This window comes from Prionailurus bengalensis, chromosome B3 (assembly GCF_016509475.1).
Source record: "Prionailurus bengalensis isolate Pbe53 chromosome B3, Fcat_Pben_1.1_paternal_pri, whole genome shotgun sequence".
In the NCBI taxonomy this organism is placed as follows: Eukaryota; Metazoa; Chordata; class Mammalia; order Carnivora; family Felidae; genus Prionailurus; species Prionailurus bengalensis.
In genome coordinates, this window is record NC_057355.1 from 86,402,231 (window position 1) to 86,426,084 (window position 23,854).

General features: G+C 39.4%; 1 protein-coding gene across 3 annotated transcripts in view; it reads right to left on the reverse strand.

Moving 5' to 3' along the window:
- SLC25A21 (solute carrier family 25 member 21) overlaps positions 1 to 23,854 on the reverse strand; it is a 485,174-nt gene that overhangs the window by 42,617 nt on the left and 418,703 nt on the right. For 2 of the 3 annotated variants that reach the window (XM_043556020.1, XM_043556022.1), the window contains exons 4-6: positions 15,776 to 15,842; positions 8,907 to 8,966; positions 5,043 to 5,150 (exon numbers count right to left, since the gene is read on the reverse strand). In XM_043556020.1, coding sequence (XP_043411955.1) covers positions 5,043 to 5,150; positions 8,907 to 8,966; positions 15,776 to 15,842 — 235 coding nt within the window. The remainder of the gene's footprint in view (positions 1 to 5,042; positions 5,151 to 8,906; positions 8,967 to 15,775; positions 15,843 to 23,854) is intronic. The other variant, XM_043556021.1, reaches the window with a different exon arrangement.

Sequence of the window (23,854 nt, forward strand, 5' to 3'; positions counted from 1 at the left end):
AGCGCTGCCTTTGGACCCCAGCCAGAGGCCCCCCCCCCCCCCCCCCCCCCCCCCCCCCCCCCGCATTCTGGCCCCTTACCAGCTCTGCCCTCCCCACAGGACCAATGGGGATATCTGCCTACTTCCCACCACCTCTTTCTAGGCCTTGCTCTGTGTACGCTGAGACTACATTAAGATTAATGTTGACTACTGTTGCCCTCGTCTGTCTTCCGCTGCAGGAACCTCTCTCAGCTACAGCAACTTCTTCGGAAACTTTCATTTCTAAGCGACCATGTTGACTCACCTCCTCTGGATGACGAAATAGGAAAATCCACAATTACTGTGTAGGAATCTGCAGTGGTTCGTATCTACGACATGAGGGTAGCATAGCGGAACGGCAGGCAGGCTGCCGGAGAGACCGACACTACCGGCCGGAACAACTAAGCGTTAATCTACCTGCAAAATAAGCCTCTGAGGAGTCTGCTCTGCTCTCCTTAAAGGTGTTGTCAAGCCATTTGGCCATTCTGCCTGCAGCCCCTCCATTGAGGGTTCTACCACAACTGGTAGTTATAATTACCCGCAAAGGCCGAAAATGAGCTTAGTTCACAACCTCCACGTGAGATGATCAGGAAGGCTTGATCAAGAATTTTATGAAACTATTCCAGAGGAAGAATATCTTGATCATGGTGGAATTCTTTCCAAAGTGCCTTCACATGTTTTTAGTGTCAACCTCTAACTTCTGCTGCTATATGCTACTTATTCACAGCAAGCCGGTAGCCGGTTTCTACTGTTTATGATAGGAGACCTGCATCTGCGTTTGAAGACCTTGTCAAAAGGCCCTGTAACTAGGCTGCCAGCCCTTAAGCCTTGATGAAGAATTCCTATTGGCAGCTGAGGATGGCCTAAGGTGGGCTGAGGGAGAAAACGAACCATCGCTCAGTAAGCTGTTTACGTGCCCACAACTGGAGCCACCTGTGACCGCCCAGTATTAATTGCGGTACTAGCTCAAGATAAATGTCTTTATGCAAACTTAAGCGTTTATAAGATCAACTTGCATCTTGAAATAGTTGTTACTGGTTGACTGCCTACCGTGTACCAGGTTCTGTGTTAAGATCTTTGCGTATATTATCACATTTAAGTTCTCATAAAAACACATAACAACAGCTAACACTTATTTAATCATCACTGTATGACAGACTGTATAGACAGCTTTGCATACACATCTCAACCCTGATTATACCATTTAATGTGGCTGTTAACTATTATTCTTCTCTAACAAAACAGGAAACTGGGCTATAGTCAGAGTGGGAAACATGAACTTGTCACATAGTAACCGAGACGGCCCTCCAGAGCTTGTGCTTCTAGCCACTTCACAGAGATGCCTCTCTGTCAGATGGTTGGACTGGTTGCCATCACTTTACCATTTGGCATGTAACTTTTCTCAAGGCCCCAATGTTAGGAAATGGTAAAGAGCATGATGGGTGCATCTCTCTCAAACCCTGGGCCTGCTTTGCCAGTTCACCAATTGCTTTCCTGTTCTAGACAGTTCTGTTTATATATGTTCTTCAATAGTCTGTATGTAAGGTTTAAAAATTTTAAAGAAATTATAGAGCAGGGGAAAATGAGGGTTTCTGCTACTGTCAATGAAGCAATGGAAACTGAATTATGCAATATTGAGCCTTAAGATGAGCCAGCAAATCATTCCTACCTAAATCAGCTGAGAACCTTCTCCCTAAAGGGAGGCTTGGTCCTGGTAGAGCCACAGAACACTTCTTTTGGATTACATACTTTTTTTTTTAAAATTTTTTTTAATGTTTATTTATTTTTGAGAGAGACAGAGACAGGATGTGAGTGGGTTAGGGGCAGAGAAAGAGGGAGACACAGAATCCGAAGTAGGCACCAGGCTCTGAGCTGTCAGCACTGAGCCCGACGCAGGGCTTGAACTCACAAGCTGTGAGATCATGACCTGAGCTGAAGTCGGACACCCAACCGACTGAGCCACCCAGGCACCCCTATATACTTTTCTTTATACTGTTCTGTATTTTCTAAATTTTCTACAATGAAAGTGTTACTTTTTAAACTAAATGGTCACAGGTAATGCTGAATACATTCTCATGTTAAACATTCCACACAAAGCCCTTCCCTTAAACTCTCACCTTCCACTCCCCTATTCTAGACCTCCTTTCTAGAGGTAATCATAATTTATAAGTTTGTATGAATTCCTTTGCATGACGGACTGCACTGTCCTATAAAGAAATCACTACCCATACGTGGCTATTGAACACTTGAAATGCCCTAGTTCAAATTGAAATGTACTTGTAAGCATAAAATACACATGAAATTTAAAGACCAAATATGAAAAAGAGTGTAAAATAACCTCATATAATTTTTACACTGATCACATGTTGAAATGACAGTATTTTAGATGCACTGAGTTAAATAAATCAAAATAAATAAAGTGTAGTATTAAATTAATGTCATGTTTCTTTTGATCTTTTTAAATATAGGTACTAGAAAATGTGGCTTAAATTATATTTCTATTGGCCAGAACTGCTCTGGAGTCTAGATCACTTTTAGTATGTTTACATACTTACATATAGAAATATATAGTTTTTGTATGCATTACTTTCACACTTGGACTAAAAATTTTTTTCTTAAAAGAGTATAATCTTGAAATGCATTGAGCATTAAATTAATTCCTTTTTCCCTTCCTTTCTCTTCCCCACCCTACCCACCACCTCCAACACACATACTTCTTGACAACCAAAAAAGCCTCAGAGTGAAGAAAGCAATAATTATTCTTGACCATACAAATGCTGAAGTGGGAACACCTGATAATTGGATTAAGTCAACCCAGGCACAGAGTTAACAAAAGGGTATCTCCTTTTTGGATAAAAGAAAGTACTAGTCAATGGAGGAAAGCTTTAGAGTTAGTGGGTCCCAGAAAAAAGACATAGGAAAATAGCTACATTTGCCAAAAATGACCAGTAGTTATTTTTAAATAACTAGATCCAAGTTTGTTATTCTTGTCATCTATTCCTCTCAGATTTTTTTTTCCAGAAAGTGTAGTTCCATTACTTTATGTTGGGTGACTATGTACTACTAACTACTTTTCCATTTGATCAATATTGTCTATAAAGCACCACCTCAGTTCAGCTACTGATAGTTGCTGGAAATAAATGCTGACATATGTGACCACCTCTGACTTGTTGAAGGCTATAAGGTACCCAAAATTTTTGTTTGGTCTAAGCAAATATCTAAAAGTGAATCTAGTTCAGAAGATTCTGCAAGGAAATGACCCCAAACAGGTGTCTGTTCTCCCCCACTTAAAAAATGCCTGCCTGCATACACATAAACAATTTATACACACCACACTGTTCTAAGTGAACTGGGAACACGTTCACATGCAGCATTCTTGTGTTAGGCTGGAAGGGTGTTTACCATGTTTTAGCAAGGCCTTAGCACATGCAACACATTAGCAATTATTACTTGGCCTCAGTGTAGAACCTCCTTGAGGGCAGAGGAGAGAAAAAGAACATTAGGCATGAGCAGAGGTGCTGTGATAACTCATTATTTTCATTCCCATGAGTGCTCCTTGGTGCTCTGTCCCATTTGCATCCCTCTGGTTACGTGCTACCTTGATAAAGGACGGTAGTTGAATACGTGTTTTCCTTTGCCCCCCTCTTGCTGCCCTGACAAACTTCCCAATGACTAAAATGAGGCCATCCAGGGGAGGAGCTCCAAAATTTTCTTCTAGTTGGTAATTCTGCTTGTCTAACAAATCAAAATTTCCTTGAACAGATTTCATGGGGGCTGCTCCATTTTGATAGGGCATTGGAAAAGCGTTTCTTCTCTTTTCTTCCTATTCCTTATCACCTTTTTCCTTCATTCAAGGAAATAGAAAACAAAACAGAAACAAAGACCAGGGCAATACAACAACTGTCATTCTTTTCCAAAGTGCTCTACATATCACTTTAATTAAGGCAACTTTTTGAAACTTAAAAAAAAAAATCACCCTTAATTAGGATTGACTTCATCTGAGTGGAGAGCATCTGCTGAAGCAGCCCAACCCTGTCCCCCTTGGGTCTTGGCAGCTACAGGTGAGCTGGGCCCCCTTCTCCTTTCCCACACCCCTGCTTAAGAAGTTGCCAGGGAGCTCTCAGGCAGTATCAGCAGGCAGGAAGCAGGGTGGGAGTGAGGGGGGTCTCCACCCATTAGCAGCTGCTTAAGTAGTAGGCAGGGGAACTATTCTACAGAGAACTTCAGGTCAGCAGATACTCCAAGGCAATTTACACCACATGCTACCCAGTTGTGGAATTAAATTAAAATGCTGAGGAAGGACCTGGAATGCCAATCTCCTTTTCTCCCTACCTTGTGCTTGGCACCCAAAAGAATAAAACAAGAACAGTTGGACTTGGGGGTTTTAAGGGAATTATTAGGCAACTGGGAGGAAGTGAAGGCAGCATACACCAAGGGAAGCTGTCTTCATGGAACATCATGTACCAGTGATTAAATGTCAGGACCCATCATTGTCCAAGGGGTGACGTCTATACAGGTTTAGTAACTTGCTCATTCCAATTAAACCAAAAGACAAGCTTGACAGATTATCAGAATCTTTGGGGGAAGGAGGTGGGTGGAGTGGAGAAAGGAGTGAGGTAATTTTAAAAAATGACTTCATAATTTTTTTTAAAAGGCACAATATTCTCACCTCAGTGATGTTTGCTTCAATCTTTTCCAGTATAATATGAAATAGAAGTTTTGCCAAAAGTAGGGAAAACATTTCCAAATAAGTCACTATAGATTACATTACAAATCTAAAATAAAAACAGGTAAACATGTGTTTGCCCATCAGACTTTAGTATATTTTTGTTAGCACTTTCCTTGTGGAAGAAATTTGACTTTTTCTTACGCTACTTCCTTAACAATAATTTGCTACAGCTTTAACAAGTGAGTAAGAGCTGGGCTCATAATTATATATATATATATATATATACATATACACCCACTATATATAAAACAATTTTTTATGTTCCCTCACCAATAGGAAAACATTAAGTGATTACCTCTGTAAATTTGTTCCGATTCGCTTGCAAGCCAACCTTTACTACCTCAAAAGGGTTAACCACGATAGCTTCAGTTAGTCCAGATCCTAATCCAGCAATGGCAAATGTCTATAAAAAATGAAATCAATCAATATTTTAAAACAAGTTATGTGTACTAGGTTAAACATCCTACTTGTTACACTCTGCAGCTGAATGTTATGTTGAGAATGAAGAAACTTACATAAATGCACCATATACCATTACTAAACAGCTTTAGTTCTTGATTAGATGCTGACAATTCATGAAGAAGAAATTACAGAAGCCACAAACCACATCCTAACAATTCAAAATAAAATGTCAAAGCCCCATCAACAACGACTTTTTCCTTAATGAAAAGAAAGGTTGTTTTAGTGATTTAAGGTGGATACTAAAACATCTGCACATGTAACAATTAAAAGAGAGTTTGGCCTGTAAAAGGAGAGCTTCATTTTTAAAGCAGCTAACTTAAATCCTTATTGAGCATCTAAAAAAATTCAAGGAGCAGAATCAAAAATAAAATGTTTATAAAAAGCTGAGTTTCAGGTGACCAAACACTGCAGCTGAAAACATTTAAATGTATAGCCCTGTTGTTAGAGTCACTATTCTAGATAATTAACAAAAAATTTTTATTCATCCTTTCCCTATTTAAAAAAACAGACAACCGCCCTATTCTTCTAGCCATAGAAGCTGAGGAATAAAAGTTGAGATCAGAAATGGCTAGGTTGTTCTGAAGGCTCAGCTAAAATCTAGAACATCAAAGGATGATGTCAGGTTCTTACTTGCTCTCAATTAAGAATTTCTGCAAGAAATTAAAAAAGAACAACTTTCTAGAATTTTCCTCAAAGTAAAATGCTTAAGGGTTTTTCAGAAAATCTGTATCGAAAATAACCAGAACAGGGGCACCTGGGTGGCTCAGTCCATTGAACATCTGATTTCAGCTCAGGTCATGATCTCATGGCTCTGAGTTTGAGCCCTGCAACTGGCTCTGTGCTGACAGCTCAGAGCCTGAAGCCTGCTTCGGATTCTGTGTCTCCCTCTCTGTCTGCCTCTCCCCCACTAGTCTCAAAAATAAAATGTTTAACAAAATTTTTAAAAAGTTAACCAGAACAATTAACACACACACACACACACACACACACACACACACACACACACACTCCAGAAAAACAAAATGAAATAAAGCCTCAAATCTCCAAAACAGATGCTGAAAAAAAAATCCTTTAGCGCTGAAGCTCTAATTCCAGAAGAGGTAATAGTATATACAACCAAAAGAAGAAAAAAGCCAATGAAGAGCAAAGAACACATAACTCTTATCAGGGGTTTCTAATTTCTTCAAATAGGAGACCAAAAGAGAAAAGAGACAGGAATATTTCATAACCTTGGAAGAAAAGGCAAGATAGAACAAGGGAGCATCCAGAGCCAGGAAGTCTGAGTTTAGGTCCTGGTCGTGCCACTGATTGGATGTATGACCACAGTTGCCATGTACAGTAGTTTGTGCACAGAAAAAGGTGTGTGTGTGTGTGTGTGTGTGTGTGTGTGTGTGTGTGTGTGTGTCTGAAACCCAGCCTGCATCCCACTTGCCAAGCTGGACCTCTGGAGAGGTATCAGTCAGGAGAAAGGGTGCCTTTTCACAACTCACACAAAGGTAACATGTGCTAGTGGCAGCTCTGTGTCTAAATCACTGAACCTTTCATAAGCCATGGTTTTCTCATCTGTAAAATGGGGACAATGATATCTAATCTCCCTAACTCATAAGGGAATTACGAGGATCAAAACAATGTGTGAAGCCCTTTGTAAAGTGCTATACAAAAGCCATTGTTCCTGTTGCACATAAAAATGAAGAGGAAGAATGGGATAGCATACAGATTCAAGGAGAGAGGGAATAATTAATGTTTTCCTTTCATGCCCCTTCATTACGGTTTTAAACATATTTGTATAGGGTAACAGACCAAATATTTTATTCATTTATCTCAGATTTTCATCACGGAACCCAAAACGTGTGTGTGTGTGTGTGTGTCACACACACACACACACACACACACACACACACAAATACTAGTCCCAAACTCTTCTGACTAGGAAAGCTAAAATCCAGATGTTCAGGTTTTTATTACTTACTATATGCAACCTTCCAAGTAATTCACTTTTTTGCTCTTCTATAAAACTCAGCTACATTTGCTGTCAGGACTAGTGTTCAGCAGTCCCTTGTCAAAAGAATTGATCAGCTATCAGCAGATCATGTTACTTAGATTATTCCAGAGACCAGTGGTAATAGTTGGGTTCCCAGCCCCCTAGGCTTTTCATGTGAGAGAACCAGGGGACATTTAAGGGCTGTTTAAGTGTCTAGCTATATCAAAAAGAAGCTGGAATAAATGAGTTCAAGGAAAGAGAAAAACTGCCTACAGTTTGCATGCATTCAGTTATAGTAGCTCGAGTGGCCAAATGCTTTTCTGTTTTAATTCTCAAGAGTGGAGAGAACTGCCGTCCCTCACATGGTACCAATGCTCGACACTGGAACAGCCAGCTGGCCCTCTGGAGACCACATTTTATTGTCTTTTGCTAGGAAGTTTTTAATCCTCTCTTTACCAAGATGTTTTCAAAGTTCAGAGTGACATTAAGAGACGACAGCAAGGCATTAAAAAAAATCTTAGCTAATATTAGGACTCATTCTGCCACTTCCTCCATTCAAGGTTACTTCACAGCCAAGAAGTCTCCTAACAGGATCCTTCCTAGAAAAGAGGCATGTATGGTTTTAAAAATAACAGATACTTCTTCTTGGACAGTTTATTTGGCAGAGTAAATATTCTGAAGTGAACCTTTACAAGTTAAGTAACTGAAAAGTTGAAGCTCAGAACACTGCCTCTCTGGTTGAGTTTTGAGGTACATTTGAGAAGATAAACTGGGGGACTTTTCCAGGGGCTGGAAGGTACACTGTCAGAGGACCAATGCATATGTTGTTTTGCTTTGTTTTCCAGATTTGGTGGGAGAAAAAAATAGTGCATTTTCTCTCTCTTGGGCTCTTGTTGCACACATACTTGTAAAACCCATTTGGTCAATATAATCTGTCTTGTGAAAAGCAGCAAAGTCACCAAGAAGGAGAGGAGTGGCATGGAGAAATGTTCAAATCACCAAACGATTTTCTTGTAATAGCTGAGATGTGTCACTGTTTTTTTTAAGTTTATTTATTTATTTTGAGAGAGAGAAGTGGGGGTGGGTTGGGCAGAGAGAGAATCCCAAGCAGGCTCCATGCTGTCAGCACAGCCCAACTTGGGGCTTGATCCCATGAACCATGAGATCATGACCTGAGTTGAAACAGAGTCGGAGGCTTAATCGACTGAGCCACCCAGGCACCCCAACTGAGATGTGTCATTGTAACATCACTGTTCTCAACTACAAAAGGCCCTTCTGCGTCTGACTACAGGGTGACTTGAAGCCCTATATTTATTTACTACAGCTTGAGCAAAAGCTGGAAAAGTGACCTGTTAGGAAATGTTTTAGGCATACTGACTTTTGCACAAATAGATACGTTCAGTATGTAGGTAAACATATGCATGTTTTGGCTTTAACAGAATCTTTGAAAAATGTACTCTTTATTTTATATTCTTGACCATATCTCATATGAGTCCTTCCACACATATCATTGTTGCCATAAATTCATCACCGGGAACTATAAAATAGCCAAATTGTGAGTTATTAGGAAGATGGCTTTCAACAAGTAGCTGAACATTGAATAACTCGAATTCATATTTTAGTAGCTGGGCTTGGGGAATCAAAAGGGTTTTTGTTTCCAGATTTTCCTTTATGAAATAACTCACACACTTAAGTATAATAAATACTCTCACTTACCAATGCTGGTGACAGTGACACATATCCTAGCAATTTCTTGTACTGCTCGAAGGTGAAAAACTGTGAAATAAAACCAAACCCAGAGATTTATAACAATTTCCTGCAACAAACCCTTTAATTGACTCAAATTTCTTTAGTCAATCATTATATTAACCAGCATTTTAGAAAATGATAAACCATCGAACATAGTTTTTAATCTGGTCTCGGGTAGTTACTATTGAATCTTACTTTACCATTGGCATTTTCAAATGCAACTATAATAACCTACAGAAGAGCTGATGGAATCCTTTATAGCAGTAAATGAAGCATACAGCTTCCATTTACCATGACCATTTTCAGTTTCCCCAGACATCAATAGACTTCTTTTTTATGGCAGTGATTCAAAATTATAGGCATAGAGACCTGAAATCTCTGGTCTCCTATGTTTTCTCTCTGAACTGCTTTCCCAGTGAATGCCCAATTTTCTAGCCCACTTGTAAAAGACATCCACTTCTCATCTTTAACTTGAATTTATATTGCTGTGTATCTCTCTTGTTTCATGGAATGTCTAAACACTCACTGATGACGAAGACGGCATGGTAAAACAGAGAAAGACCTAACGAGGTCAGCTTGTCCATCCTGACTTAAAGCAAGACTGTCTTCAACGTGAATAAAGAAAGAGCGCTGTTTATTCCTTCCTTTAAAATTTGATGATGATGAATATTTTGTATATTCCTTCATTAGGTAACATGTAATAGAATTTTCTCTGCAAATAAATTTCTATGGAGGCAAATCTAATCAGACTTCATACAATGTTCCCCAATACATTTCTCTCCTCTCTTTCTATACTCTGCATTTTGGGCAACGACTCTGCTTGATCATGATGTTTTGCTCCTGGGTGCTCTTTTAGGTAGCTGCCTATATCACTGATAGGGCACAATCTTAGGTCCTGCTAGGGTCTGATTTTTAAGACCCCAGAAATGGCATGGTCTCAAGTGTCTTCTACTCTATACTTTATAATCCAATAAAATGGGGGAAGGAAAAAAAGTGGAATTGGGGGTTAAATAATACTCTGTTGTTAGAAGGAGGTAGTTCCATGTAGACATGGCTCCATGAGTTGTTGGGTAGACCTAAAATCATTTTATCACTGGATAGATTTTGATCCTTTTAAAGACTCAGGAATGACTTTTGTGTCATGCTTCTATAGCTCAACTATGGATGTAGACTTTTGGAAGGAAAAGTTATTGTCTTAGGCTTTAAAGATAAGTTTTTTCCTTCATTTTTTAATGGTCATTATCATCACTATTCTTTGACAGTCACCTTGCTGGGGTTTGAGGGGAGCAATCCTGGGACTGAAACCTGCCTATGCTACTTAGCTGTGAAAGCATGGGCAACTCACCTGACCTTTCTAGCCTTGGAGAACACAAAACTTACCTTCTAGAGTATTCCTTAAATAATAGAATTTAAGCGGCACCTGGGTGGTGCAGTTGGTTAAGCATCTGACTCTTGATCTTGACTCAGGTCATGATCTTGCGGTTTGTGAGTTCAGAGCCTGCTTGGGATTCTGTCTCTCCTGCTCTTTGCCCCTCCCCCACTTGTTCTCTCTCTCTCTCTCTCTTTTTCAAAATAAATAAATAAATTTAAAAAAAATAACAGAATTTAAGTAAGGTTTTATGACATGCCTGACATGAAGAGGACTTTCAGAATATCCTAGTTTTTATTCTCTTTCTTTACTTTGACTAATAAAGAAGCCACAGATCCTTAGTATCCTTAGTTATTTGTATCACCTATGATAGCCAGCTGTGGTCCAGAAAACATGCTAAGGCCTTTGCATGTGCTACTGCATCCAACCCATACAAACCCATCAGGCAACAGGGTATAGTAAAACTATGATTCTCATTTTGTAGATACATGTCCTGCAGCTAGTGAGTGGAAGGACTGACACTCCCCTCCATAACTGCAAAGTCTGTGTATACTCTCAACCACAATATGTGCTCACTCATCGCTGAGCCGTGATTGTTGACAGTTTGGGATTCTCTGCCCTTGAGTTTTCTTGCTGTTGAGATCTTGCCTTCCCTGACCCTAGAAGCCCACAGTCCCTCAATGCAGAAGATTTCAAACTTTTCTGACCACAATCTAGGTAAAAAGTATTTATGTAACACTAACACACATACACACACACACACACACGCACACGCACACGCACACGCACTTGCACGCATGAATGCAGTATACACTTATATTAACTGAAACAAAATATTGCTATAAAACAATGTTTACCCCTTCACTATGTGTAATGCACTATGTTTCTATTCTGTTTCATGAAAAAAAATTCTGGTCATGACCCATTAAATCTAGTAACCCACTAAGTTGATTTTAGGACTCATGTGTCATGGCCCACATTTGAAAACACTGAACATTGGGTTCAAGGAAGTTCTGGGATGGATGGACCTCACAAGAGGCCTCACTACCTGGTTCCCTTCTGCTGTGAGGAGGCGGTTTTGATTTTTGTCTTCCTTCCTTCCTTCCTTCCTTCCTTCCTTCCTTCCTTCCTTCCTTCCTTTCCCTTTCTTCCTTTCTTCCTTTCTTTCTTTCTTTCTTTCTTTCTTTCTTTCTTTCTTTCTCTTTCTTTCCAATTTTCTGTAATTACGAAGGATTAAGGACCATATTGGGATCTCAAGGGAGACGTCTGGGGACATGGACTTGGACTGTCACTGTAGCAATTCTCACAGGGAATCCCAAGTCTATGTTTTGGGGCAATTTTAGTCTCTTCATTTCCCCATCTCTAAAATTGTTTTTAAAAAACAAACTACTATTAATTAGCTGATTGGTGCTCATCAGACTTTTCTGGAAACTTTCAGTGAATGGCTAGGATGAAATGATTCTGGTTCCAGAGAATAAAGAAGCCCCATAGATCATAGTGATGAATTGTTAATGTACTGAATTCAAAAGTAATGAACAATATATTATCATATATTCTAATAAGCAGATAGTGCTTCAAATAAATAATACAGGATCTTAAGGAAGGAAAAGCTAAAATCTTTTAAAACAAAGTTTCAGTAATAGTAAAATTACGTAAATGTCATTAGTACAGTCTGAAACCGATATTTACTAAAAAAAACATTCATTCATTCAACAAATATTTACTGAATGTCTCCCATGTTCAAAGATTAGAAGATATTATGCCAGAACTGTATTCTTAGGAACTAGGAGATTAGCTATTATTTTAATTCCTCTCTATACAACACTACTGCTTTATGGCTTTCATGGTACTTTTCGGTAATTTCTCATTCACAACACTGATCAATGCATAGATGTGATAAAAGTACCCTATCATGTGAGATATGAGGTTACTCTCTAAGGATACAATTAGGGGGGTCAACATGTAATAAAATTACCTCCCCAAAGTCATACTGAGGTGTGAATAAAGAGTTTTGAAAACATTCATATCCAATCAAGTTTTTGGGAATTCTGAATATAAAATCTGGAATCCAAATGAATTATGTCATATATAACCTATGTACTGGAATCTAGAAGTTGATAGTCTCACCTAGGGAGAGGGGCACAAGCCATAGAGTTTACGGAGAAGTGTCAGGTTGTGGTTTGGCAGGGGAGGTTGGTACCATTTGCCTGGGTGACACAGCCCTCCAGCACTTTTCCCTTTGCTTTATCTCATGCTCACTAAGCAGTCTGATGACTAACCTGACCTCCCAGGTATTCTGTTCAGGGATGCAGTTCAATTACATGCAAACAGTCTGATCCACTTGGATCTTGCTTTTAACTACCTAAGCAGTGCTCAGACTAGGGCTGATTATTCCCCGCTATTGAGGTAACCCCCTTCTGAGTACTCCTCTTAATGCCCTGTGCATTTGGAGGCCCTTCAGTTTGGCTGGTGGAAACAGGTACCATTCCCAGACCTATGTGCTTACCAAGCACTGTTCCCCCTAATGCTCTGTACACATCTTTCCCAAGCCTTGCTAGTTTTCTTACATGCATGTACTCATCGGTTCTCACCTGAGTATCTACAGGGTCCCTCTGCAGATCATAGGAGCTCTCTCTTTTTCTGGTACTCTGTCCTGTGAACTTTAGCTGCTTTGCCCTCTCCAGCCCGTCAGCTGCATCTCATCCCAGGGAGTACACTGGGCTCTCCTTACATCTCCCCTGCATGACCTAGGTCTGGCAAACCTCTCAAGGTGGTAAGTTGGGGCAAACCATAGAGCTCATCTCGTTTGTTTCCTGTGTCTCTGTCCTTCCTTGCCTGATGTCCAGTGTCTTGAAAATTGTAGTTTCATATATTTTGTTCATTTTTATTGTTGCTGTTTCAGGCAGGAGAGTAAAATCTGGTCTCTGTTACTCTATCTTGGCTGGAAATGGAAGTCTTGGTATTCCAGAGACTGAATAGTAGACATGGGAATTTGGGGGAATAGGACAGGAATGTCTCCTGTTATAAATCAATACACTTTTTGTTTCTCTCTCTCTATGTTTCATTTGTGCATCTAACATTGACTGAGTTTCCAGTATGTGTAGACACCATGGCAGGTGTAGGGATCGTGGTGAACAGCCTTCACAATTTATATTCTTTCATGAGTCTGGTTAGTATTAGGCAATCCTTGAGAGTCTGTTCATGGAAAAACGGTGTTTCTAGACTTGTGACTCTCAAGACCAGACCCTGGAACCTGGAATGTGGTGCTTCCCATGTCCGAGGGACCAGTTGGTATCTTTCCGAGGTCTTTATTTCCTTCTGCTAACTGCAATACTAATTCTGTTTTAATTTGTGAAAGGGGGAAGTTTGATTTATTTAGCATCGATGAGTCTTCTTATTTTAATGATGAATCTCATTTCAAAGAATAAAGTACAGAAAACTTAACATTATTTCTGATTATAATAATGATTGTAATTGAAGTTTCAGTACCAAGGAATACACACATACATATATATTCATAGACCATATGTACATATACATATGTATGTGTGCATGCGTGTGTGGGTATATTTATATATATACATATATATGGTCTCTGAATATTTTTTCTGAAGTGAACTTTGATGATATACAATGAAGCAGTTTATGATGTATGAAATCATTACAATCAGATGATCACTTTTCTCACAAATTCTAAGATAAATATCTATAAAACAAATGTTTTCATGAATCGTATTGAAAAACTAGTGCTATCCATCTGGCAAAGATACACTTAACTCCAAGTTATACTTAAAAAGCCAATGCACTTACCATATGTCTCAATAATTTTAAGGTAAAATTGACTTGAAACAAGATGTCTGGGACACATATACCATATCCAGTTGCCCAAAAGTTCATCTGTTAACCATTGTTCTGGCAAGGAGCATTGCTTTTTTTTTTTTTTTTTTAAGTAGAGACTAACTCAGTTTTGTAAAGCTCAACTTTTTTTTTCTTACATAAAAGACTGTTCAACACTGATAAACTTTAATCCTCTTCAAATTTAAATTAAATTTGTCTCCAATATACAGTCTTAAGGAAAAATATTCCAGGAAAAAATTTAAGTATAATTTACTTCATTTATACTGTAAAACACTGAACAAATGAATATATTATTCCATGGAGACAAAGTGACTTTCCTTTTGAAAGGAACTCCGCTCTGTTTGTTTACTTGGGCAATCTTTTATCAAGTGAAGCCATTTCATAATTCAAGTCAGCCCTCTTGTGTACTTTGGTGAACTTCTTCCAGATTCTTTACTGTGATTCAGATCCTTATAATGAAATTTGTGTTGAAGTAATAATATAAGATCACAAAAAGTACGGCAACAAAGGGGATAAATTTATAGAGAAGTATGTTTTAAAGCTTTGTTTTCTAAATTCTAGACTCGAATTAAACCCTATTAAATTACTATTTTGACATAATGTAAAAGTTTGGTGTCTGCATATCTGTTATTTTCTCCTAAATGTTAACTTACCCTCTTAAGTTACTGAATAAAAGTATATAAACTGTCCCTTGTTACCTTTCAGGAATATTGGGAACACATATTGAATAATGTATGTGAAAAAAGCTTTATGTCATTAGTTGGAAAGGAAGTGTTTCGGTCCAAGTGTATGTTATCCTTCTTATGGAAAGACAAAGCCGTATTTGGTGATGTCACTGGTCTGGGAGAGGGGGCACTGCCAGCCAGAGTCACTGTGATCAGGAATTCTATCCGAGAGAACATATATCAAAGACTGATCAGATTTAGTTCTTTCTACCCTGGGGGTCCTGCCAGATCTCCATGTTCCCATCCAGACACTGAACCAGTAAGTAGTACATAAACCTCCATAGTTATGTGGTTAAAGAATGGAAATCGGCGTAGTGGAAGTAATAATTTTGTAAAAACCAGAATAGAGAATTTTAACAGAGGAGACTGGGGTTGGGAGGCGGGGAGGAAATGAAGTTAGCATGCCAAATAAATGTGTTATACGAGAATCATATACAAAGAAATATACTCTATTAGTTTGCTCTGTTCATAAAATGGAACTGGTTTAGGGAAAAAGGTTTTTCTACCACTCTTCCCTCCTCTCCATCTCTCTCTAATAATTATTGCTCCCAAGGAAAATTTATGAATTGCTTTGAAAAAATGTCCAAGCTATTTTGTGGCTGCTGTGGTTCAATTACATGAATTTCATTCACCACTGTAATTTTTGTATAATTTCCTCATCAGAAGGGAGTGCCTTTACCTGAAAAAAAAAATCCACAAACCAATATTTGAGAGAGTGACCACGCCTAATTATAATAAAAGTTATGTTATAATTTCCACATTAAAATTTTTACCATCTTATGTTCAGTTCACATTAATGACCCATAGTTTGTTGTGGGATGTTTTAGGGCTGAAGGTGTTACTGCAGTCTATTTTCCCTTGGTGGAAAGGTATACAGAGCTTACCTTCACTGCTCTTTTTGGTGTTTCAGCCAAGATGGGTGGCAGAATTCCCTTGTAAAAACCAAACAGCCTATTGGAGAAATAAAAGATTTTATGTAAATGAACCAGGCAACAGGTAATTCTGCCTTTGTTTATGGACAAAACAACTAATCTTAAAGTATTCCCAATTATTCAATGTAGGACACCAATCATGAAGTCCTCTCTTGTTTTAATTCTAAAGTGCAGAGATTATGAATTCTAAATTTTTTTAGCACTATGAAATTCAGAAGAATAAATGATACTGAGACTGGAATCCCTAGGTACATTGCTAAACACAACAATGAGTTGTACCTTACAGCACTTGACCTTACTCACTGTAAGCAATCTTAAATTTTCTCCCTCAGTTGTATGGTAGGTAGCTGTCAACAGTTGAGCATTTTCTCCCTTTTTACCAAATGAGGTTAGAGTTATACCTGAGACCTGAGCCCACTAGACCAGAAATTCCTGAGCTACCAAGGGACACAAATCCTTAATTTTAGCTTTACTAACACAAAGGAACTAACAAGCTCTATGGCCATGGAATCTGGGCTCCCAGCCTTGTCCTGAGTTAGTCATAATTTTTTAACTTCCTTGATGGAGATAGAAGGTCAGGGACATATGTTGCTGACAGAAGAAATGTCAAACTTGCTTGCTGACATGCAGTCTTAACAGTACCCGAGATGACACTGTTGTTGCCAATGTTGAGGGACTTGTCATATATTCAAATGTTTTTAGAAACAAACAAAAAAACAAAACCAAGAACGAGTGCCATATGCTTAATATAAGGTTCATAAAATGTCACCACTTATTTCATATTAGATTTTAAGATCCAAAATTTTCAATTTTGTCTGCCTGGAAAAAATTATATATGCCATACACTCATTTCTTTTTTTTTTTTTTTTCTGTTTTCTGTTTTCTTTTTAAGTAGGCTTCCCGCCCAGCATGGGGCTTGAACTCATGACCCTAGGATCAAGAATCAGGTGCCCTACCGACTGAGCCAGCCAGGTACCCCTGCCATTTACTCACTTTAAACCTGAAATACATAAATAGAATATTCCTCATTCTTTTCTGAGATAATCAGTTTTATTTCTTTTTTAAAAAATATCTTTTAATGTTTACTCATTTTTGAGAGAGAGAGAGAGAGAGAGAGAGAGAGAGAGAGAGAGAATGAGCGGCGGAGGGGCAGAGAGAGAGGGAGACACAGAATCTGAAGCAGGCTCCAGGCTCCAGGCTGTCAGGACAGAGCCAGAGGTGGGACTTGAACCCACAAAATCATGACCCGAGGTGAAGTTGGAAGCTTAACTGACTGAGCCACCCAGGTGCCCTGATAATCAGTCTTCTTGATGAACCCATATATGAGTATAGAAAAGGGCAGGACTCAAGTGTGTGCATTTTAGGATGTCCATTTAACATGGATCTGGAGCTTCTCTGACCCTTCAAGCTTCACTGCAACTTTCTCTCTCTCTCTTTTTTTTCATTTTTTAAAAATGTTTTATTTATTTTTGAGACAGAGAGAGACAGAGTGTGAGCAGGGGAGGGGCAGAGAGAAAGCGAGACACAGAATCCGAAGCAGGCTCCAGGCTCCAAGCTGTCAGCACAGAGCCCGACGTGGGGCTCGAACTCACAAACTGCAAGATCATGACCTGAGCCACAGTTGGACGCTTAACCTACTGAGCCACCCAGGCGACCCTCTTTTTTTTTTTTTTTTTTAAGTTTCTTTGAGAGACACAGAGACAGCGCCAAGTGGGGGAGGGGCAGAGAGAGAGGGAGAGAGAGAGAATCCCAAGCAGGCTCTGTGCTGCCAGTGTAGAGGCCCACTTGGGGCTCAAATACCCAAAACCGTGAGATCATGACCTGAAAGGAAAAACAAGAGTCTGACACTTAACCAACTGAACCACCCAGGCATCCCTCACTCCAACATTCTTACATTGGGTTCTGCTTCTAGCTGTGCTTCTGGAATAAGAAAGTTAAGAAATTTTTTAGCCTAATCCACTTTGCCACCCAAATTAATGTGGTGAACTCTTGCTCTTCCTTGATTCACTGGCTTACAGAGCATACTTCAATTAGGAAAGCAAAGGGCTTGTTTTACAGCTTCTAATTGATAGCTCCTTGAGGGCTGAGTGTGCATTAGTGTGCTTACCCCCAGAGTGATGTGTATATGTAACCAGGACACAAATGTTTGTTAAGCATATGGATTTCATAAAGAGGAAGAAAGGAATCAAATGATCCCCTGATATGGGCTTACTCTACCCTCTGTTTTTTAAAAAAATGTTTATTTATTTGTTTTAGAGAGAGAGAGAGAGAGCATGAGTAGGAGAGGGGCAGAGAGAGAGTGTGAGAGAGAATCCTAAGCAGGTTCCATGCCTTCAGCACAGAGCCCAAAGCTGGGCTCAAACCCACAAACCATATCATGACCTGAGCCAAAATTAAGAGTCAGATGCTCAACTGACTGAGTTGCCCAGGTGCCCTGCCTAACCTCTGTTTTTGACTTAATGGATAGTGTTAGATTTATGAATAGGAAATAAAGCAGACACGTGATTTGAAGAACCATGGAAATTCATACTCCTACCTCCTTTCCATTCCAATTTCAACTACTGACGCCTGAAATTCACTTCTAAAGTTTAACCATTCTTTATCATTTAAATTTCATTAGAAATTAATTATCACATAATTTTCAGCATGAGAGTGACTAAGCATAGCTTTGGTCTTGCCAGAAGGTAAATGTGATTTTCTTGAGCAGAAGTTCTATATTTCTAATGAAAGACATTAGTTCTGTTCTTTCTGTGCTGAGTTTTCCATATCTGGAAGATTATACCTGGTTTGGGGGAAAAATTAAGAACTTTTAAGTAAGTAATGCTTCCATAACTGAGTGTTCCTGTTAATAACAGAGGTACTTGAAAACCCATAGAACAGAGAACAGTTATAGGAAGAACACTTGCTCAGCCTGGAGAAGAACAATCATAGGGAGAAACATAATGAACGTGATGATCTCTTGAAAGGTGAGCATGCAGGAATGAGATTGGACTTTTCTGTTTGTTTCCAGGTGGTAGAACTAGGACCAACAGGTGGAAGCAAGAAAAGACAAATTATTGGCCCAGTAGGAGCTTAATACAAGGAAGTACTCCTAATAGTCAGAATTATCTGGACATAGAATGGTCTCTCCTGAAAAATGATGAGTTCTCCTTCATGGCATGTGGTCAAGCAGTCTGCATGGCCACTTGTAATGGATGCCAGAGATGAGATATACACAGCAACAGATGAACTTGCTCACCCTCAAGACGGGTCCACTCCAACCCTCAGATTTTGTTGTTCTAAGAAAAATAACAGGAGGATATGGGAAAGTGCTTTCCTGAAGAGAAAACTCTGCCTTGCTTCAAACTTTTGCCTAAAGTAGAGCACTGCTTCTCTGAAGGAGGACAGAAATCTTATAAGTAACACAGAAGGTCTTCATTTTAAAAATGATGGGAGAAAATATTAAAAAGAGGTGTAAGGCAGGAGGGAAGAGAGGCAGCTGGGAGAACCATAAGGATTTAATCCGAAAACTGCTGGGAGGTCCAGAGCCCTCTGCTTCAAGTTGGCGATGCTTCCTTGATGTGCCCTCCTTCCCTTCTCTCTGCTCAGTTCCTTTCATGTGTAATCATCCTCCACCACCCCCCCCCCCCACTGCCTCCAGCCATCCCACCATCCTAAACTTTCTAACAGCGAATGAACAGTTTTAATGGGAAATTCTTAAGGACCATCTTTTGCTGGCAAATGGGAATTTAGATCTATTTCCTTGCACTGTTTTCAGTTTATCCATGCAATAGTGGACATCTATGGATTAGTCAGGCCGGCACCTCTTCTGCTGAGAACTGCCCTGCCCAATTTTTTTAAAACACTGGAAGCAACACATTAGTACAGTATGACACTGCTTGTAGGCAGCCATTGATTGGGCATCTCACCAATGGATCCAAATGGTATTCCATCTCTTTGCCCCCGATCCAAGCTAGACCTAGCAGAATTCTTCAGGATTTGGGAATTAGAACTGAACAGGTCAGTCTCGCCCTGTGTGGTTGACACTCTAAGATACAAAGGTAGCATGTCGATGGTACTCATGTTTTCTGCCATTTGGAGGAGGTCAATCTGCAGTGATAAAAAAGAAGGAAGCTACTGTTCAGAGAAGCACGGTAGCAGGATGGAGAACAGAAGATCCGGTACTGTGAGTATGACCCTGCCGCCAGCAGCTCTTTTTCTTTTTTTTAAACACTGTTTTTATTTTTTCGGAGGGGGGAGAGGAAGAGGGGGAAAGAGAGAGAAAGGGTGGGGGGGAGAGAGAGAGAGAGAGAGAGAGAGAGAGAGAGCGCGAGAGAGAGAATATCCCAAGCTGGCTCCATTGTCAGCACAGAGCCTGATGTGGGGTTTGATCTCACGACCCTGGGATCATGATCTGAGCTGAAATCAAGAGTCAGACGCTCAACCAACTGAGCCACCCAGGTGCCCCAAGCACTTCCTTATGCTTAGCTACATCTCAGTCCTTATTGAATACTGGCATTTCCCTTTGCTTTTCATTCTTTAAGATACCCAGTATCATTTAGAATAAATTCCTTTTTTTTTTTTACCTAAATTATTTTGAGTTGGGTTTATTATTTACAACCCAAAGTCCTGGATCCAGAAAGTAAGTTTCATGACCCCTACAGCCAAAGTGGCTGCTACAGCATCTCCATACCATGCATGCCCTCTCACATGAAGAGCCTTTTTGTCAGTGAAGATTGGCACTTGGGCCAATCAGAAGAGCCACACCCAAAATTCGAAAAGGAGAATGTGGTAGGCAAGGGCTCAAGCTGATGAGCTACTTTTTTACTTGATTAGATAATTACTGGAAGTTTTCCTAAGGTAAGGTATGATATACAGATTCTAAGAAACAAAAAGGAATTGTAATGTTTTATGAAGGAGATAAACTTCTTTTTTTTTCTGCCAAAGAACTAATCTTTATACCCACATGTACTGTTCACTCTGCCAACTTTTTCCCGTGTTCATGTAGTTTTGGCTGCACTCTACAGAGCATGTGGCTTACCAAGACAATAACTAGGGAAGTTAGGAGATTTGTGCCACCAATAGCAACATGCTTTATCCGGCTTACTTCTCAAGAAGCAGGCTGACACATCCAGTCTCCTCCCCAGATGAAGGGAAACTGAGATTCTAATGTATATGTAGCATCAATAGCAGTCCTTTTTCCTGAACAGGTAGGAAAGCCACTATTCTGGCTTTAAGTTTTGACCAACATCAGGCCCATTGGAGAACTCTTTGGAAGAGGCATAAGAACCAATGTAAGACCTCCCATAACAAAGCAGTATGAACTGTATGGCAGCCCTCACATTTTGTTTCTCAAAGTTGTTACTTCCAAAAGTTGTGAATTTGATTTTACCTATCCTGTGTAGGAAAATGTTGACTTGTATGTTTATGGACTTTTGTTGATATTGATACAAGTAAAAACAGCCAAAATTCGTCTAAAGCTTACTATGTAGTAGCCACTCTATTAAGAATAAATGTATGTAGGCATATGGGCATATTTTAACCTCATTCAACTTTCATAACAATCCTTTGAAGGAGGTATGATTGGTTATTTTCTTCATTTTGCAGGGGATGCCTGCTGTCACATCACTGCCAAATAGCATACAGTGATTCAAATCAAGTTCCGTTGTCCTCACAGTCCATGTCCTTGACCATGGGGCTACACTCTATTGCAGTTTTTCTTGAAGTAAATTTGTTTTTATAAACATTTTTGAAAAGTTATTTCTGTTGTAAAATGTCTTATTTTAGGAAAAATCAGTTTTTTAGTCCCATTTCCACTCAGTTCTGTTTTAAAGTAATGTGGATCACTACCTGCATAACCGATTGATTTAGGCTGAAATGCACAAGATCATTTTTTGTAAAAGCTTTTGAGTTGTCGATTAAGCATCTGCAAGTTGGACCAGATTTAGAAAAAAAAAAAAAAAGTAGGCCCAAGGACGAATGTTTCTCCCAACAGGATAAGAGGCATACCAGGATGATTCTGTCAGTGTGGGAGAAAGACAATACTTCAGTAATAGGAGAAAACATTGAAATATTAATACTATGTATTAAAGTAAAACTGTTATTATCCAAAAAGTCAGTGGGGAGCACTGGTGGTTGCTCACCCAACAGAATTCCCTTGCTGTTCCTTGGGCTGCAAGTATTCACAATCCTCTGCACTCAGGCAAGAAAGCCCTTCTGTAGTCCAGGGGTGAAGCAGAATTCTTCAAGCTAATCATGGTGGTCCCATTCCCTTGCTAGTGAATCCTGTCACATCCATGGACATATGATCCAATGCTAGCCCATGAGACCAGTGGTGGGAAGAGAGGAAATGTATGCTGGAAGTCTTGGATTTCCAGCCTAAGGAAAAAATGCACATGGAAAGACAAGTCCTTCTTCTCTCCTTGTCGTTCTAGCTGCATGAGATGCCTGTGTACTGCAGTCAAATGAGATATCATTGCCCACAAACTGAGGAAGTCAGCACAAAGTTGGAAAGGACCTGGGCCTCAATGACATTGGACTGTTGAATCAACCAATCCTAGGCATCTACCTCCAGATTTCTGGTCACGTGAAATTAAAAACAAATCTTTACTATCTGAACTGCTTTCAACTACATCTTCTGTTAACCTACAGCCAAAAGCATTGAGAAGAACACATACAATGTACTTTTGGTCTCCACTAGCAAATAGCCTTTGACACCCCCATATCTGAAAAAAGTCTTAAATGGTATTTCTTAAGTCATAATCATAGTGAAGGTGGTTGTTGAATGTTACACAAAGCATTTTGAAGGAGCCTGTGAGAACCATTTTGAGAAATGGTTTTAAATTCTTTCAGGAGCCCATCAGACATTAGAACCCTATCCTATTAGGATGGTTACCTATGAGAGAACCCCATACCACACATGGAATAAGCTTGTAAGCAAATATCAGGATGGGGTTCCAGGTCTCCAAAGCCATTAATGGTGGTTCATATACTAATGAGAGTTGTTGTTCAGAAACATAAGTAGACACAGAGTACTACAATATTGGATCACATTTGTTTTTCATTGTATAATCAAAACAGGCCTTGTATTACTTATGTACATCTATAAAACGAAGATCAAAACTAAATTGCACGTGTTCTTCTCTCAAAGACACAGCTCATACATAGCTTATTTGAAATGCAGATTTGTGCCAAACCTCACAACATAATTTTACCCCTCATTTCCCCCACCCCCATTTTTGAAGTGCGAAACTATTTAGCATATTGGGTGGCTCCAAGGTCGCAGACCAATCAATGAAAAGATGTTGATTGCTTGAAGCAAGGAGATGTGGAATTTCCTTTGAGTTCCAGTTTGTGTCCCCTCTTGGTGGTTCATTTGTGGCAAGTCACACCCTTGAAGAAGTCTTTCTGCTGTCTCTCATTAGTAGAGTCTAATTTTAGGTTACCTTGTTTAAGGTCCAAACTTTAGATGCCCAAACAGACTAGACAGATCCTTAATTAAACATCTTGTACCTGACAACATCTTTAGTCCATTTGGATGGCTGAAAAAAAAGTTACTGGCTCAGTCAGCCTGAAATCTGAAGACTTTGTGGTAAATAGTGGGTAGACAGGACAGTGCTTAACACTCTCAAAATTTGACTCAGGTGAAGAAACCAAAAAGGAGTGGAAATATCACATATTCTGTCTGCTCCTCCTTTTTTCCTTGAGTCACCCCCTTGTTGGTTTTGCTCTTTCTTTCTTTCTTTCTTTCTTTCTTTCTTTCTTTCTTTTCTAACTTAGCATGTAGAAAATGTTTGTTTGGAAGTCATTTGTACCATGCACTTGGACTGTTCCTACAGGCAGGCTGGGAAATTTCCGAAGTTGCTAGGCTAGCAAGCAGGATTTTGGTGTTAGGAAAAACAACATGGGATCTTTTCTTCTTTGTAGCTTCCAAGGAGAAATGGAGGTATGTAGCTGCTTCAAAACTGACCATTAGAGGGAGTTAAGTCCCATTGTCCTTCAGAAAGGCTATCCTAAAACCCAACTGACAGATTACTGAGAAAAAAGAGTATA